Consider the following 14,905-nt stretch of genomic DNA (forward strand, 5'->3'; position numbering starts at 1 on the left):
ATTGCACAGAAGTTTGCTACAAGACAGACAGACATGCTGTGTGTGGGATAGGTGAGAAAATACTCTTATTATAGACATGTTTGTGAGCCCTGGGTAAATATAGCCACCTTCATAAAAAGAAATGATTTTGAGGGATCCAACAGTTTTATAAAAGTGCATCATTTTTAATGAACAAACTAATCTGAGTTTCATAATATAGGACTCTGCTCCTGTCAGACATTTGAGGCCAACTGACCGCTAGGAGATCAATAACATTTTCCAGCTGCATACAAAATCTATATCCTGATAACAAACCGCCTCCATCCTCTTCCTCTGAAGCAAGGTTTACTCTGCGAGCCAGTTTCACAGGATGCAATGAATTTACAGTTCACCAAGAGACTTTCAGGCTAAGGCACAACATATGTCTAACAGGCTCAAAGTAAGAGGTTATCTAGAAAATTGGATTTAGTAATAAGGAAGCTTATTTGAAGCACTTAAATTCAGAAGGAAGATCCCTCTGTAACCTAAGCGACTGAACTTTTAAGAACCCTTGTGATTTTCTTCAACTTATGTCATTTTTTGCAGTCTGAAGGGCTGGTTATTAAGTAAACTCCAGGGCACTCGTTCTACTGGTTACACATCACGATAACCTTTTCTATAAGCAGTGGAGGAATGTGCTGGTTAAAGTAAATAACTTAACCTTTTCCCTGCTTGTGTTTATTTTCATTTCTTATAAAATTCTGCATTTATTTTTGTCATACATCAAACTAGGCCGCCGAGAGGTTTCCAAATGTGGCGATATAAATAAACCCTGGATATTCCTAACACATGGTAGGAAATGTCCATGTCTCTATTGCAAATACCTCCATTGCCACCCATTTGTCCAGCTTCTGCTGCTGCTGGGACCTGGCCAGTGGCGTTTTGTCACCGGAGAACTTCCCTCCAAACCGACTCAGATTTGCTCCCCAGAACCCAGCCTGCTTTCCTGGGTGATAGTTCCACTGGAAAACTATCGTGGCTCTGTATTCCCATTACCCTCCCCACCAGCTTCTTGACCACCTTGCGGTTCTTTGTGCTTCCAGTTTCTACCGGGAAGGGAGGAGGAACCAGAGGTGCATGGGCAGGAAGTCCTTCCCATGCGTGGGGACAACAACCATCGTAACTGAGAAATATTCTTACACACACTCATGGGAGTTTACTTTAAGATGATGCCCTGCCACTCGCTATGGTCAGCTGTAGCTGTCTCGTTTTAGACCATGGATGCAGGAACAACGTGTGTGGGTCTCCCCGCCTCTCCCTGCTAGCCCCAGGCCTTTCGGACCTTGCTGCTGCCCCTGCAGAACACGGCTACCTCCCTCTTTCCACCTGTCCGCTGTAGTTGGCTCATGGAGGCCTCTCCCCTGGAAACTCATCAGAAGCAGGAACTAGATCAGGTGGTGCACAGAGGTTGCAATGTTTCACATTCATCATAACCAGAAGGAACTATGATTCTAACTCATGCTTACCACCAGACAACTTAGAGGTAAATAGACTTTTCCAACTTTTCTCTGAGCCTAATCTGCACGAAATTAACTGTTCCAGACAGGAGACTTTACCACACCTGCAGCTCTCCTGTGAAATATGAATTTTCATTTCTCCCTCGGAGAACTTTTACAGTCTTTGCAATCTCCAATGCCTGATGAAGGGTACCTGAAATCTTGCAAATAAAGGATTTTTTGTTGTTGTTGCAAATATCTAGTTGGTCTAATAAAAGGTATCACCTCTGCCACAAGTTTTGATTCCTCTCAGAGAAGAGAAGACATCAACCCCGACACATGCCTCTCAGGCAGAGAGGAAAAAGTGAGCGCACTGGCTAGCAGATTAATTTAACACGGTGGCTGGAACGATCAGCCTGTGAACTGCTACTTCCTAAAGCTCTGCACAGTCACAGAGACATCAAGAGCCATCAGTTGGCAGCCAGGAAGAAATGGGGATGATGAGCAATTGATAAGGCAGCTAAAAGCTGGCGTGGTTGACGCCCCAGCAGAAGAAGCACCGCACAGGTGTGGGGGTGTTGCAGTACCAGAGCAAATGCACTGCTGCATTGATCTAAATTATCTTTATATTGCAAAAGGTCTTGGTGGGGGGGGGCCATACATGATGACATTTAAATCCATTTAATAAAAATGCCACTGCTATTTGTGCCTGCTAAAGATGCCTGTTAGCAGACTCTGGAAGCTTTAAAGGCTAAAGTCATTAGCTATTATTATATGAGAAGTTGGGATCTCCTGATACTGACAATTAATTCAGGCTCAATAGTAGTAGTGGGAAGTGTTGGTAAATCACAGCTGTGGTGCCAAGCATTACTGAATTACTTACTGCATAGGTTTCTGCAGATATTTTTCGTGTCATGAATAACAGCAAAGTCCAAGTGCAATCTCCCCCAATCATTTTCCTCTCTCATGCTCCCTCCACACCATTTCCCCCAAATTTTTTGGTAACACAAGATGATCTGAGCCAGAACTGGTGCAGTGGGGTTGACAACAAGAAGTGCTCTTCAGGCTGGGGTCTTAGTTCAGCTTGCTAGGGGAAAGCAAGGAGCCAGGAAAAAAGGGGCAGTCTCATATTTCTGTACCACTATTGCTCCACTTGAGTTGTGTCTGCACACAGCTGGCTGGAACAGGTTTCCTGCTGCTGCTATGTATCCCTACTATGGTGGGTCTGTTTAGCATTCACCCCATCACATGCCTTATTTCATCGGCCCCGTGCAGGTCAGGCTCTCTGGCTGTTGATTTACCAGAGTCTGCAGTGCAAGATGAGCATTACGGAGCAAAAGCCTCCCCCAGGCTCCACACAGCCCCGACAGTGGCAGGAGGGGGCTTTGTATGAACCGTCCTCTCTCTTCTCACCCGCAACTTGCAGTAGCACAGCGTACACAGCTGCTTGGCTAACGCACAGTGCAGCATCCTGCAGCACATGAGGACGGGGCAGTGGAAAGCAGCCGTAGAGCTAGAGGAGTGTAAATGGGAATCACAAACCCTGGATCCTATTTCCAATTGTGCCAGTACTTCCCAGTGCAATCTGGGGTGAGCCACATACTCTGCAGGCCTCAAGGCCCCCTGAATGTGCACATCTGAAGGGAACAAGGCAGCACTTGTTCCTTAAAACCTGGGGGCCTAAATGCTGGGCTTTGAAAATGTCAACAAGTGATTCTAGTTTGTGACCGTGATTTCTCTCTGTGTGAGATGTTTGCCTATGAATCACTGGGACACTTGCATTGGAAGCCACCTGTGACAATGTTAACCCCTTACGTAGTTTAGGATGGCTGCAGTATCCGTAGCATAGGGATGAGGGTGCTGTACAGTACCGCATGCAGTGAGTCAATGCGTGATTGTACCCCACAAGCCTGGGAGATCACGCTAAGATAATTAAAAAAAGGTGGCATGTGCAGTCGGTGGATTTTTATTATTATTATTAATAATATATTTCACATTCCAGGTCCAATCAGCCAAACCAGTTCCAAATCATATTGATTGAGCAGAACCCAGTTGTTCCAAAAAATGTATCAATTGAGCAGACAGAACTCAACTACTCTAAATACTGTACAGCACTACAACCAGCAAGCATCCTCCGTCCCAGGCTATCACCTTAGGACTTCAGGTACCCCCAAATTCGTTGGCAGGCATCATACATGCAGGCCCAAGCCTGGAGAGCTTGGGGTTCAGATGCCCCCACTTGATCTTAGCACACAAGAGGCCGAGAAGCGATCGGGGGCTAGAGTTGACAGTTGCCCGAGTCATGAATGCAGGGCCAGGTTTTCAAAGCAAGCAGCGCTTTAGCTGGACAACACGTCTCAAGACCAGCTAGTGCCATTTGAGGAAACTCCAAGTCCACACGCCCTTCAAAATGTGCCCCCTGCGCCTTTTAAAATCTGCAGCTAGGAAAAGCCAACACTTGGACAAGGAGACACGGCTCAACTCAGCTAGAGACTTTGCCTGTGCCCTGATCCAGCCAATACACACACGTGTCATTTCAGACATGTGAAGTCCCACCGACTACAACAGGATCAGGGCTTCTGATCAGGGCATAGTGCTCAGTGTTTTTGGGACGGAGATGGAGGTTTTCTCTCGCTGTCGGACTGGCTGCGGTAGGCAGGGGCCTTTGCCTTCCTCATAGCAGCTGCAAGTGGAGGTTGGGTTGGCCTTGGAGGGTACATTCAAACAGTTGCAATTAAGCAATGTAGGTACTGAACATGAAGTGGGCTTCCGGGAACGTGCCCTTTGAAGGAGGTCAGGAACAGTCAAGGCTCCTAGTATCTGGCACGGCAGAGACAACCCCTTTCTGGAGGGCTGGCGGACCAGCTGTGAAGGCCTCCAGACATAGAGCTGATTAAGGAGAGAATGATGAGCACGTTACCAAGGGGAAGAGTTCCCAGATGAGTTACACAAGTACAGGTGCAGCCTAATTAGACCACATCCTTGTTTCTCTTCCCGCATGTCCAGGACAATGAGATAGACTTGAACTTCTCTAATCAAGTGCGAGTTTGGCAGAAATAAGAAGGAAGCCTGTGAATACATCAAAAACCATACTTTATTTTATGTATAGCAATACAATTTACATATTAAATAACACTATAATAGAATGATTTGATATAGTTTTAAACATAACAAAAAGGAGAGTCTTCAAGTTACAAAAAAACCCCGAACAAAAAACGAAACGGAAACAAACAACCCCTCCCCCCCTCCCAAAATATCTCCCCAAAACCAAACACCACATTTTTTTTTCCAAATGGATCAATGAGACAAACTTATCCAGTGACTGGCTAAGTCTAATTCCTATTGCACACACTGACAATGGAATCAAAAGAAAATCCAACTTTCACAATCACTGCCCCAAAGAAATAACATGTGTGTTGTTGTTTTTTTTGGAATGTGATGATGGTGTTTCACTACTTCAATACACAGAAAGTATGATTCACATATCCACCACAAAAAAAGGAAAAAAAAAAAAGAAAAAGGAAAACTATGAAGGAATTGAAACTAGAAAAAAATTAGCTTTATATGAAAATATAAAATTCTATGATTATATACCATAGATACAAAGTTCCCAGAAGATGCTTATCCAAGCAACAAAATATTTACAGTTTGAATGATTTCTGCTATTTAAAAATGAAGGAAAAGGAAATCGGAGCAGATGTGGATGCTTAGTTCTTTAGAAACAATGGCTGCTTGCTAGTTTCAAATGTTCTAACAAAACAAAAAAGTCACTACCCCAAATGTTGGAGAGTTGTGACGTTTTATAAAATTGACTATCTCCTCTTTTGGAGACATGTTTATTCTTAAAACTCAAGACATTTTTCTTGAAATTAATTATCCTCTGTAGAAAATGCTTCCCTTTGCAAGTAGTTAACAAAAATACTAAAAACAGTTTAACAGCTAAGACAAAGTAGAGGCCAAATCTCTTCATTACAGTTCCATCTCTTTCTCTCTCCATTTTTGCATACCTTCTCTGCAGGTAAGCAACACCAATGTCATCTACACTGTTAGAATGGCAACAAAGAGAGAAAGTGCAAAGGGGTCACAAGCAGAGTTGAAGTACTTCTTTGTTTAAAAGGAAAAAAAAGAAAGAAAGAAAAGGAAGAGCAATGCAGTGGATTAGCAATTAGGCATTTTTCCTTCATATAAAAATTCACTGGCACCATTTGAACAAAAACTTCAGCACACAGGATTACATGGCAGAAGAGAATGCATTTGAGAACATGACTGCTAAATCATTAAGACAACTTGATTTATTATTATTTTTCTTGAAATTAAGATTGTTGTTTGTTGGGTTTTTTTGCTGAGAATTAGTAATATGTATCTTTGGTAAAATTGATATCTATATTTAAAATTTTTAACCAAAATGCATTCATTAAAAAAAAACCAAAACCCCAAAGATTAATAACAAGGCAGTTGTGCTGTGTCACTAGAAAGAAGGTTAAGTCTTCTAGTGCTTCAATACATCACTCCGGGATCAACCGATTCAAGCAGTCAAGAAATTCGGAAAATAATTGAAGCCTGGTGGATCCAGTAAATAATCAACTAGAATGGACCCACCAAAGAGGAATGAAGTACCAGAATCAAACACAAATAAATACAGTTTAGCTCTTTTCTCATCTGAAATGCTAAAAGGACAAACGCTGCGTTCAAGCCAAAGTTATTCTGACCTTGGCTCCGCAAACAACTCAATGCGCTTAACTTTACACACAGGAGCAGTCCCACGGACTTTTGCAGAGCTACCGTCCTAGCGTCGCTAACCGTCAAGAGGAACGGGCCCATTTTAGGCCGAGAATGCCGCTGCTTTCCATGTCGTTACCGACACAGCAGCTCTCCTCGTTTTGGAAAGCTCGGTCATTACTGAGGGCTCAATTCATCCTTCTTTCACATGGTCTCCCAGCGAACCACCTGCATCAAACATGGGGAAATAACATGGTCTTGAGATGTACACACATCTCACATACAAGCCACTGGTCCCGTTCCCCTCCAAGTGCTAGTGCTGAGGAAGGACCGTGTCTCCTCGCCAAGGAATACGGCCCTGTTCTTCCTAGCTTGCACACCCTTTGTTTGAAAGACATCATCACTACCTTTGAATGACTGCAATGTCAAAACTACAAGCGTCAGGTTAGAGCGGCGAACAAAAGACCGTGCCAGTGTCGCTATGCATGTGTATAGGACTTTGGCAAGACAGACGCAGGACAGCATCTCATCCTACCCCTACGAGTAAGGGTCTTTTAACACACGTTCAGGGCTTCTGACAGTCGCATCCAGTCCCAGGGAAACAGGTGCAATTAAGTCATCAGAACTGCAGCTGCTTTCACGGGATGAATTTAGCTCGCGCTCTCTTTTCTTCCTGAACTTCACATGGAACTCCTGGCCCGAACGTACCCCAACACATCACTGCCTTCCTACCACCTATTTTATTGTTGAACTCAACACTGATACACAGTTTGGTTTCCATGGGAAGAAAAAAAAACAAGAGTCGAAAAGTCACAGAACGCCAGGGGTAGGTATTTTCCCCAGGGATTAAGCCCCATGTTGTTAGTGCAGGAGAACGCCAATGCACAAATGTCTACCCTTTACCAGTGTTCAACCCTGCAGCCTTCCCTCATTTGTCTTAACGCATGGTGCAAAGGCAAGGAAGAGAAGGCGAGAAAAGCCAGGCAAAGTGTCACTAACGATCATCTTCTTCTGCCCCCAAAACGCACTGAAACGGCAGGGAACTCAGTCCCAGGTGTGCTGAACAAATTCCTCTCTCTGCCTCTCTCCACAAATGTTCAAACTACCCAGTTCCTCTCACGAATGGGGTGACGACCCCACCCAGCAACCAGAATACTTCAGGTGTGAACTGATAAAGAGTTAATCCGAGTCCTTCTGGGCCCTGGCACAACCACCGCTGCCAGTGCCAAAGCCTCTGTCACCAACGCGGGCTGGTAAATTCACCTCCTGGTGAAACGTTTCAGCCCCAGACTAAGCAGTGAGGATGGCAACATGGGAACTGTGCTTGAATGACTTCTGCCACTGCCGCTCGGCAATTGGAGAGCCAGCCTAAACTCCTACAGTATCTGAGATGGGCTAACCTGTCACAGCCAGGCTGTCTTCATGCTGGTGTTAATGGGAGGGCTAAAGCATCGTGACTCACCTTGCTACTTATCTTATTGAATTGAATTAGATTCTTTGGTGCTGAAAACATGGTGTGTGATGCATTGCTACTTAGCACTGGCTAGTATTTGGGACCGGTAGTATCAAATAGTTAAGCAAATTCAGATAAATCCATAGATGGTTACTGGTGAAATTCCTTCCAGAGTTGGTTTGCCTGGTGTGTTGGGAGGGGAGAGGTGCATGGAAGAAATCTTTCCAGCATTAAAAATACAAGGTCAGGTCTTCAGCTGGAGTAAACTGGCATTGCTCCACTGATGTCAGTGAGGCTCTATCGATTTACAACAGCTGAGTGTGCCTGGCTCCAAATGGGCACCCTTCATATATTTTTTAATGCACAGCACCCCTGGCTCCTTCCTGGCTGACTGCTCTGCCCCAAAATGCAGTCTGCAATTCTCCGATGGAAGAAGCTTTTTTTGTCTTGTAGATGCCTATGCCCCAGGGAGGTCCTACTGGAAACAGAAAAAAAAAAATCGTGTCAAAATCTAGATGAAAAATATGCTTTAATATTGCTGAAGAGTCCTGCAACCTTACAGTGCCCTCTGGGTTTAGCTGAAACGTAAGACTAAAGAAAAATCAACCCATAGACGAGGGACAGTGCCTTTACATCTACCCCACGCTTCAGAACAGCCAAAAGAACACCTCAACGGGAAGGGGCCTGATTCAGCAATCCCGTTCGCTATTTAGCACAGCTGTCAAGGATGTCTTTAGCTCTGACTTGAAGCAGGCACTGATAACCTGGGACCATAATGCTGTCAAATGGGGAGCTAATAAGGGAAGTGCACCTAACAGTTCAAGAGGATAACCAAATTATTTCAGCCCCCTCATTTTGAGGGAACGTTTGATTTGCGTGGGAATGAGCAAGGGATCAAAAGCTTTGAACTGAACAGTTAGTTTAGCCAAAAAAAAAAAAAAAAAAGAGGAAGAATGTAACTTTATAGGTAGTTTTTTATTAGTTTGCTTCACCAGTAAATATGGATCAGTACTTTGTTTTAGCACTAGAGTATGAAAATTACACACCTGTAAAAATGGCATCTAACAGTTATGAAATTAAGAAACGCCTGTCTTCATCATGTAACATACCATTAGGTGTGAGGTCACGTTCAAGAAAGCGTAAGGAAATTAATGTTTAAAATATCGAATAGCTTAGTGATGTGAAATATTGCTACCTTCATGTCTCTAAAAGCAGACCTGATTTTAGGTTGTAGCATAGTTTTCACTGTATTGGCTAGGATGGAAATAAAATTACGGCATTTTCCTGCCACGTAGCTGTTTTAAAAAATTAAATTGACATTTCTTCCTGAAGCCGTAAATTCAAAATCCATGACTGTGTCCCAGTATGAGTTGTTGTGTTTTATGTTTTCTAATGTCATTTTTTTCTGTGTTCCATGTGAAGCAATTCTTAGGCCTTCCAGTACACAGAACAGGGACCTGAAACAGCACAAAAGCAATTGCTTCAGCTCCCCACGGCTAGTCCATCTCAACTGTAGCTAGTAATCACCTAACACATTTTGTCAAGAAAGGATGAACATTGCTCATCCACTCTACTGCCATGCAGAAGACCTATACCAATGACCAACGTGAAATGAAGATTAAAACAATAAATATTAGGAGTATGAAGGGAAACAGTATTTCTTGTAGTCAGAATCCATCGGGTCTAGCATTTAAGATTTAAGATTCAGGGGTCACCGTTAACAAAACTTCACTGCATTGAAACTAAAAAAGTAGCATATGCTTGTTGTCATGGAATGTCACATCAGGGCTTGCTTTTGTATTAGAATATTATAGGCAGTAACACTGATCATATAGTGCAAACTAGATAAAATTGCGTTTCACTGTGTGAAATAAACAGAGGTGCAAATGCTCAGTAGGATACCATTAAGACATAAAATGGCAAAAAATAAATATCAAAACTTTTATCAGTGTAAAAAAGTAATCGGGTTATTGTATAACCTAGAGTCTGGCAAAAAAGGCCTCAAAAAAGTTCACTCAGTCTTCAGAAGTTCTACAAAGTAAGTGCCTTTTCAGGGGTCCAATTAGACAAGAGACTCCATGCTTTCTGCCGGATCCGACTCATCGCTGGTCATCACAGCACCGTTTTTGTCCAGTGTCATGGGGCCGTTTCCGTTTTCCTTAGTGCTGACCAAGCTGAGCATCGCTTTATAAAGAAATTGGTACTGTTCCTGGAATGCAAAGGACAACACCTTTAATCCCTAGGCCGCTTAAGAGGATTGCATTGACATTTCTGCATTTCTAGCCCACGGAGATTCGTAAGGAAGGAACCTCCCCCTTTCACCTGAAAAGCATCATGCCAGCAAAAGAACCAATAATGCCCGTAGACTGCAGTGGTCCAGATATGCTCAAAACCCACCTTCAGAGTCAAGATACTGGTTTCAGCTGTCCCATACAACATTTTACTTCCATACTGCCGTCTTCCCCACACTTCCAACCTGTCAGGTCAGTCAACTAGAGGGCTTAAACGACGGAATCAAATTCCCCCCATTTCCTGCAGATGTAACAAGTAACTCTTCCCATGCTCATGATCTTGTTCTGATTATGAAGCAGTTACTAACTCTGAAGTTACTCTAGAAACTCCTCACAAATTGGAAGCCAAAAACTGTAAAGAATAGCATCGACTGAGCAATCAAACCCAATCCACGCTTATAATGCCATCTCATTTTGCATGTATATTGCATGGGACCTGACCCAGTGACTACTTGAAGTGACTGGGTGTTAACTTCTGCACCATATCAGCCTCACGTGCACCTCAGCGGTCTGGTGTGTTACACCTACAAAAGGGTTCAACTGGTCAGGGCAAAATGGAGAAGCACTTATACCAGCTGTTCGGTAGGGCTTGCTTCTTCCGGCACCTTTTCATTTCTACCTCCCTGTCCCACCGCTACATGTGTTCCCCATCAAAATGTACAATTAGCAGCAGTAATGAGGTAGAGTAAAAGGCAGAACGGCAGCATCCATCTGCCGTGGGGCATATACAGGGCCTAAGTACATCAGCATGCATCAAACCTAGATTTTGCTCCCGAATCTAAGACGTGCACTTCAGACACGAGTGGGGGGACAGGAGTGAGTTCTGGTTTCTTTGGGCTGAGCATCGGTCTGGGGGCTACTCTAAAGTGCACCGGCTGGCTAGGGCCTGGGCTTCCAGCTATGCTGCAGTGAGTTACAGCCCTGTCCCATCCCTGCCCCCAGGCTGGGGCTCTTCCTCACATGCTTAGGCAATCCCAAACAGGGATGCTCCGTACACAGAGAGAGCAGCAGCCTCACAATCAGGTCCGTCGCTTCCCTAAGGTGCTCCCAGGTGCTGTCCTAAGCGTACAGCACAGGCTGCAAGAGAAGGCCATAAGCAACTTCCACAGCCTGGCTGCAGAGGCACTGAGGCTTGATAACAGTGCCTGCGTGTGTTTTAACTGAAGTTCTTCCTCTTCAATAAAACCCTTGGTAAGCCTCTCACTTATCTTGCATGTAAAGACTTACAATGTCTGTAAATACTCCAGGCCGCATCAGATTGATCATCTTTGCCACCTGGAAAACATCGACAGCGTTTTCATTCTCCAGCTGCTGTGACAGGGTGGTAAGGGCACACAGCGTTCCTGCCGACACCGCTCCATACCTGGAAAACCGCAACGGCGCGCAGGTGAGATGGGCAGAGGTGCGCTCCGGGCTGCAGTGAGAGCTTCCAAATATACTTCAAAACCTTTCGCTCTCAAGCCATCCCCCGCCCCCTTCCTAAGCTTGACAGGCATTTGGTACGTGCAGATCCACGTGTTTGGGATTAATAGTGCGCTGCGTGATGGAGCCATTTCATGCGCTACAAGGAAATTTTTATTTTCATTTTCAGCTGTGTTTGTTCAGGCTCTGACCAAAGGTGGGAGAGGCATAAAGATGAAAAGAAGTGAATACGACAAATAAACCAACAAACCAATTTACAGAAAAAAACAACTCAGCATGGCTAGAAACGCAGGTTTGATTTTTTCCCCTTGTTTCTTTGGGTCTAGCATGAAACATCCAAATCAATAATGGGACTAATTCCATAAAACATAATCTTAAATACTGCAAGAGCAGCAAAAATCACACAGCAGATTACCCAAAGCATGAATATTAAAGCCAGCGCAGAAGGAAGAGCTGGCAAGAGCCAACTGAGCTTACACTGTGTATTAGAAGGCAGGGAGCAGTGGGAGAAAAACCACTTGCTAGTGCCTAAGGCACTGTTTGTCGGAGTCTGCTGCGAAAAAGCTGTGCACCAGCAGTACCCCCATGTTAGGGGAAAGGTTTCTTTGCTGCAGAGGAATATGAGCGTACGTTCTTACACCCCAGGAGCTGGGCTGGCTCTATGGTACTCTGCAAATAAAGGAGACTGTAATGATTTCCCTACTTAGCTCCAGCAGTGATGGGATGCCTGGTGGCTCTCGAAACTGTTTTTTTTTTTTTTTTTATAGTAGTGCCTCATATTAGTTTAAAGGAGTATCACCATTTCCAACGGGTGAATTCTACCCCTCCGCAAAAAGCTGACATCAGGCCTGCGCATGGGGCTATGATGCCTCGCTCCTGTGCTGGCACTCTGCAGTTATGAATTTCTCCCTATGCAAAGAGCTGCTGTGGGACTGTAATGCATGGTCCTTGTCTTCGCAATTAGCAGCATCTCCCCAGTTTTGGAACCGGTTACAACTGTTTACAAGGTAACAGGTAAAGTGTAATGGCATATTCAGCACCCTCTCCAATTAGGCACTGAAATAGTAATGGCATCAGAGCATTCGCTGTTACAGTGCAAAAATATACAACCATCAGAAAACACTGACGGCTACTGGACTGCATGCACGGCTCACAGAGCTCATCCTGAGTTAGCTCTGCAAAACGTTATGGGGAGGGAGGGGGGAGAACTATCTACCCAGGAACAAAGACCAGGTTCCCTCATTGAACATTGTGAGAACCAGCTGAGCAGAATCTGGACAATCCTGCTTACATACTGGCTGCGCAAAGCTCCAAGTCCCCCAGTGCAGATGCTGGGGATTCAACGGTTTGGATAAAAGTTTCATAAACCAAATGCCAAGGTAACTGGGAGCCTCGTGCTTTGGACACTTCTGCAGATGCACGGAGAGCAGACGTGGCTTCCACCAGTGATGTCTAGCCTGAAAGACCAGACCTGATGCACATGCACAACCACCAGGAAAAGAGGAGGAGGCAGATGACGTACTCATCGTGAACAATGGTGGGGCCATCCCTCGTTAAGGCCTCTTCCTTGATTACATTGATAAGTTCAAAGGTACTGCTTATGGGGGCGTCTGGGTTTGGCCATTTGGGACACTGGAAGTGGCGCACTTCCAGCACGTAGTCGTCCTGAAAGAGAAGACCAAGCCTGGGGGTTAGATGCTTGAACACCATGTCTGTACACCCAGGGATGCTGGAGAAGGAAATCGGAGTGGCCAGACAGGGAAACCCCCCTTCCCCCCAAGGCAGAGAGGATGCACCATGCATCTGGTCAGCCCTGGGGTCGGTGCACTGGTGCAGGCCCTTTCTGCCAGGGAGCTGAAGACGGGTCTGGCCCTTCTGTCCCTCCCACCACGCCTGCAGCTTCTACCAGGGACAAAGGCCTCCAGACAGGGCAGGGGTTTCCCACGAGGACAGGAAGCCGAGTTCTCCTCATCAGCAGAGCTGAGTCAAACTACACAGCTCGTGGCGTCCGAGCTGCAGAAGGACCAGGATCTCTGTGGGGCGCTCCACGGTGGCTGTCCATGCATAAAGCCCTGGTACAGCCCTGGCGCAGCGAGCTCCACGGCCCGTGCCTGGGTGACGCCACGGGGCTGCAGCTCAGAAGGCAGCTGGTCAAACAAGAAAGGAGCAACCCCACAGGCATCCAAATGTACAAAGCTGCCAAAGGTTTATAAACCTTCTCCCTGCAGCAAAGCACTGCTGCGGTCCCATTCTCTGACAGCGAGGCAGTCTGAATGCCTTCAGCATGCTTTAGCAAGAGCAGAGTCGCCATCTCTGTGAAACCGCTCATTTGCAGCAGCTGAATTTTGGAGGAACAAGGCCTGGGATGTCGGTGTGCTGTTTAAGGAATAATACTATCGACTGAATGAAAAGCAAATGTCCAGACTTCTGGAGCGGGGAAAAGCTGCAGCCTAACCCAGAAGAGAAACCCAATGCTGGGGAGCAATCTACTTGGAAGCAGAAGATGGAGCCAGCTTTGGAGACGTGAGAAAGGAGAGGAATAGCCATCCCTAGCAGAAGATACCCCCACATATACAGACAAGTAAATCTGAACATCATTTACCAACTGTGAGCTTTTTAACTGGCAACGATAACACCCTGAAGGAAAGACGGAGCCCGTTTTTTGGGGTGGGGAAGGTTACTTTACCTGGGTAGCTTCAAGGATAAAGTCATGGATGATAATTTGCTCTTCATTAGAGAGGCACAGTCTGTCTTTGCTGATAAGGGTCACGGTAAAGGCCTCGCAGTTCATGGATTCCTCCCGACTTGGCCAGTACACAAACTCATCTTCTGCCTGGGGGAATAGAGCAACGTGATGCTGCCGCTTCCCAAATATCTTATTTTACGTGCGACTGAAAAATCCAATGGATCAAAAATGGGTCTGATAAATAGATACGACCAGAAACTGATCTTTTCAAACTGTTTGTCTCTAAGACAGACTTATTACAGCAGTCAGCAAGCCTGCAGTGTCCTGCCTGTGCTTTCCAAATACTGGAAGTCTGCTTCCTAATTGGTTTCCTAGGGAAATGGTTATTTTAGTTCACTAACACTTAACCTTTATACAGGCACCGTAGCTCCCAGACCATCTCACCTCCTGCCTATGCAGTCTATTACTCTTTCTTTTGCAGTCAAGTCTGACACCTGCTTAGAAAAATTCAGAGAACTTGAAAAATTAATTGCTTAGTATCCTTAATTTTTACTTCTTGTGATGGCCTGATCCAAAGCCCACTGGTGTTAATAGACAGGTACTAGCTGCCCTTATGTTGGGCTTTGGATTAGGCCCTTTATCATCAATGCATAACACTTAGGTGTTGAATTTTTCTGAACTTGGGGGAGAAACCCCAAACAATCCTAACCCTGAGGAAACAGTAAGTCCATATAAATCATGTTCTCAAGGAACTTTAGTGCATAGCAAAGGTCCTTGAAAGATGAGGCAACGCTAGACTGTAAATGAGATGAGTTCAATGGGGAAAGCATGCAGTGTCATGGCACGCTCATGAGATGGTCAGCTGTGGATGATGTTGTCA

At 45.1% G+C, this 14,905-nt stretch overlaps 1 protein-coding gene across 1 annotated transcript in view; it reads right to left on the minus strand.

Annotated features, from left to right (window-relative positions):
• Window positions 1–4,530: 4,530 nt before the first annotated feature.
• The window catches only part of PTPRG (protein tyrosine phosphatase, receptor type G), a 350,734-nt gene continuing 340,359 nt past the window's right edge, over window positions 4,531–14,905 (minus strand). The window contains exons 26-29 of the mRNA XM_019536996.1: window positions 14,026–14,172; window positions 12,862–13,004; window positions 11,145–11,280; window positions 4,531–9,835 (exon numbers count right to left, since the gene is read on the minus strand). Coding sequence (XP_019392541.1) covers window positions 9,689–9,835; window positions 11,145–11,280; window positions 12,862–13,004; window positions 14,026–14,172 — 573 coding nt within the window. The 3' untranslated portion in view covers window positions 4,531–9,688. The remainder of the gene's footprint in view (window positions 9,836–11,144; window positions 11,281–12,861; window positions 13,005–14,025; window positions 14,173–14,905) is intronic.

This window comes from Crocodylus porosus, unplaced genomic scaffold, assembly GCF_001723895.1.
Source record: "Crocodylus porosus isolate Cpor-Errol unplaced genomic scaffold, CroPor_comp1, whole genome shotgun sequence".
NCBI classification, from domain to species: Eukaryota; Metazoa; Chordata; order Crocodylia; family Crocodylidae; genus Crocodylus; species Crocodylus porosus.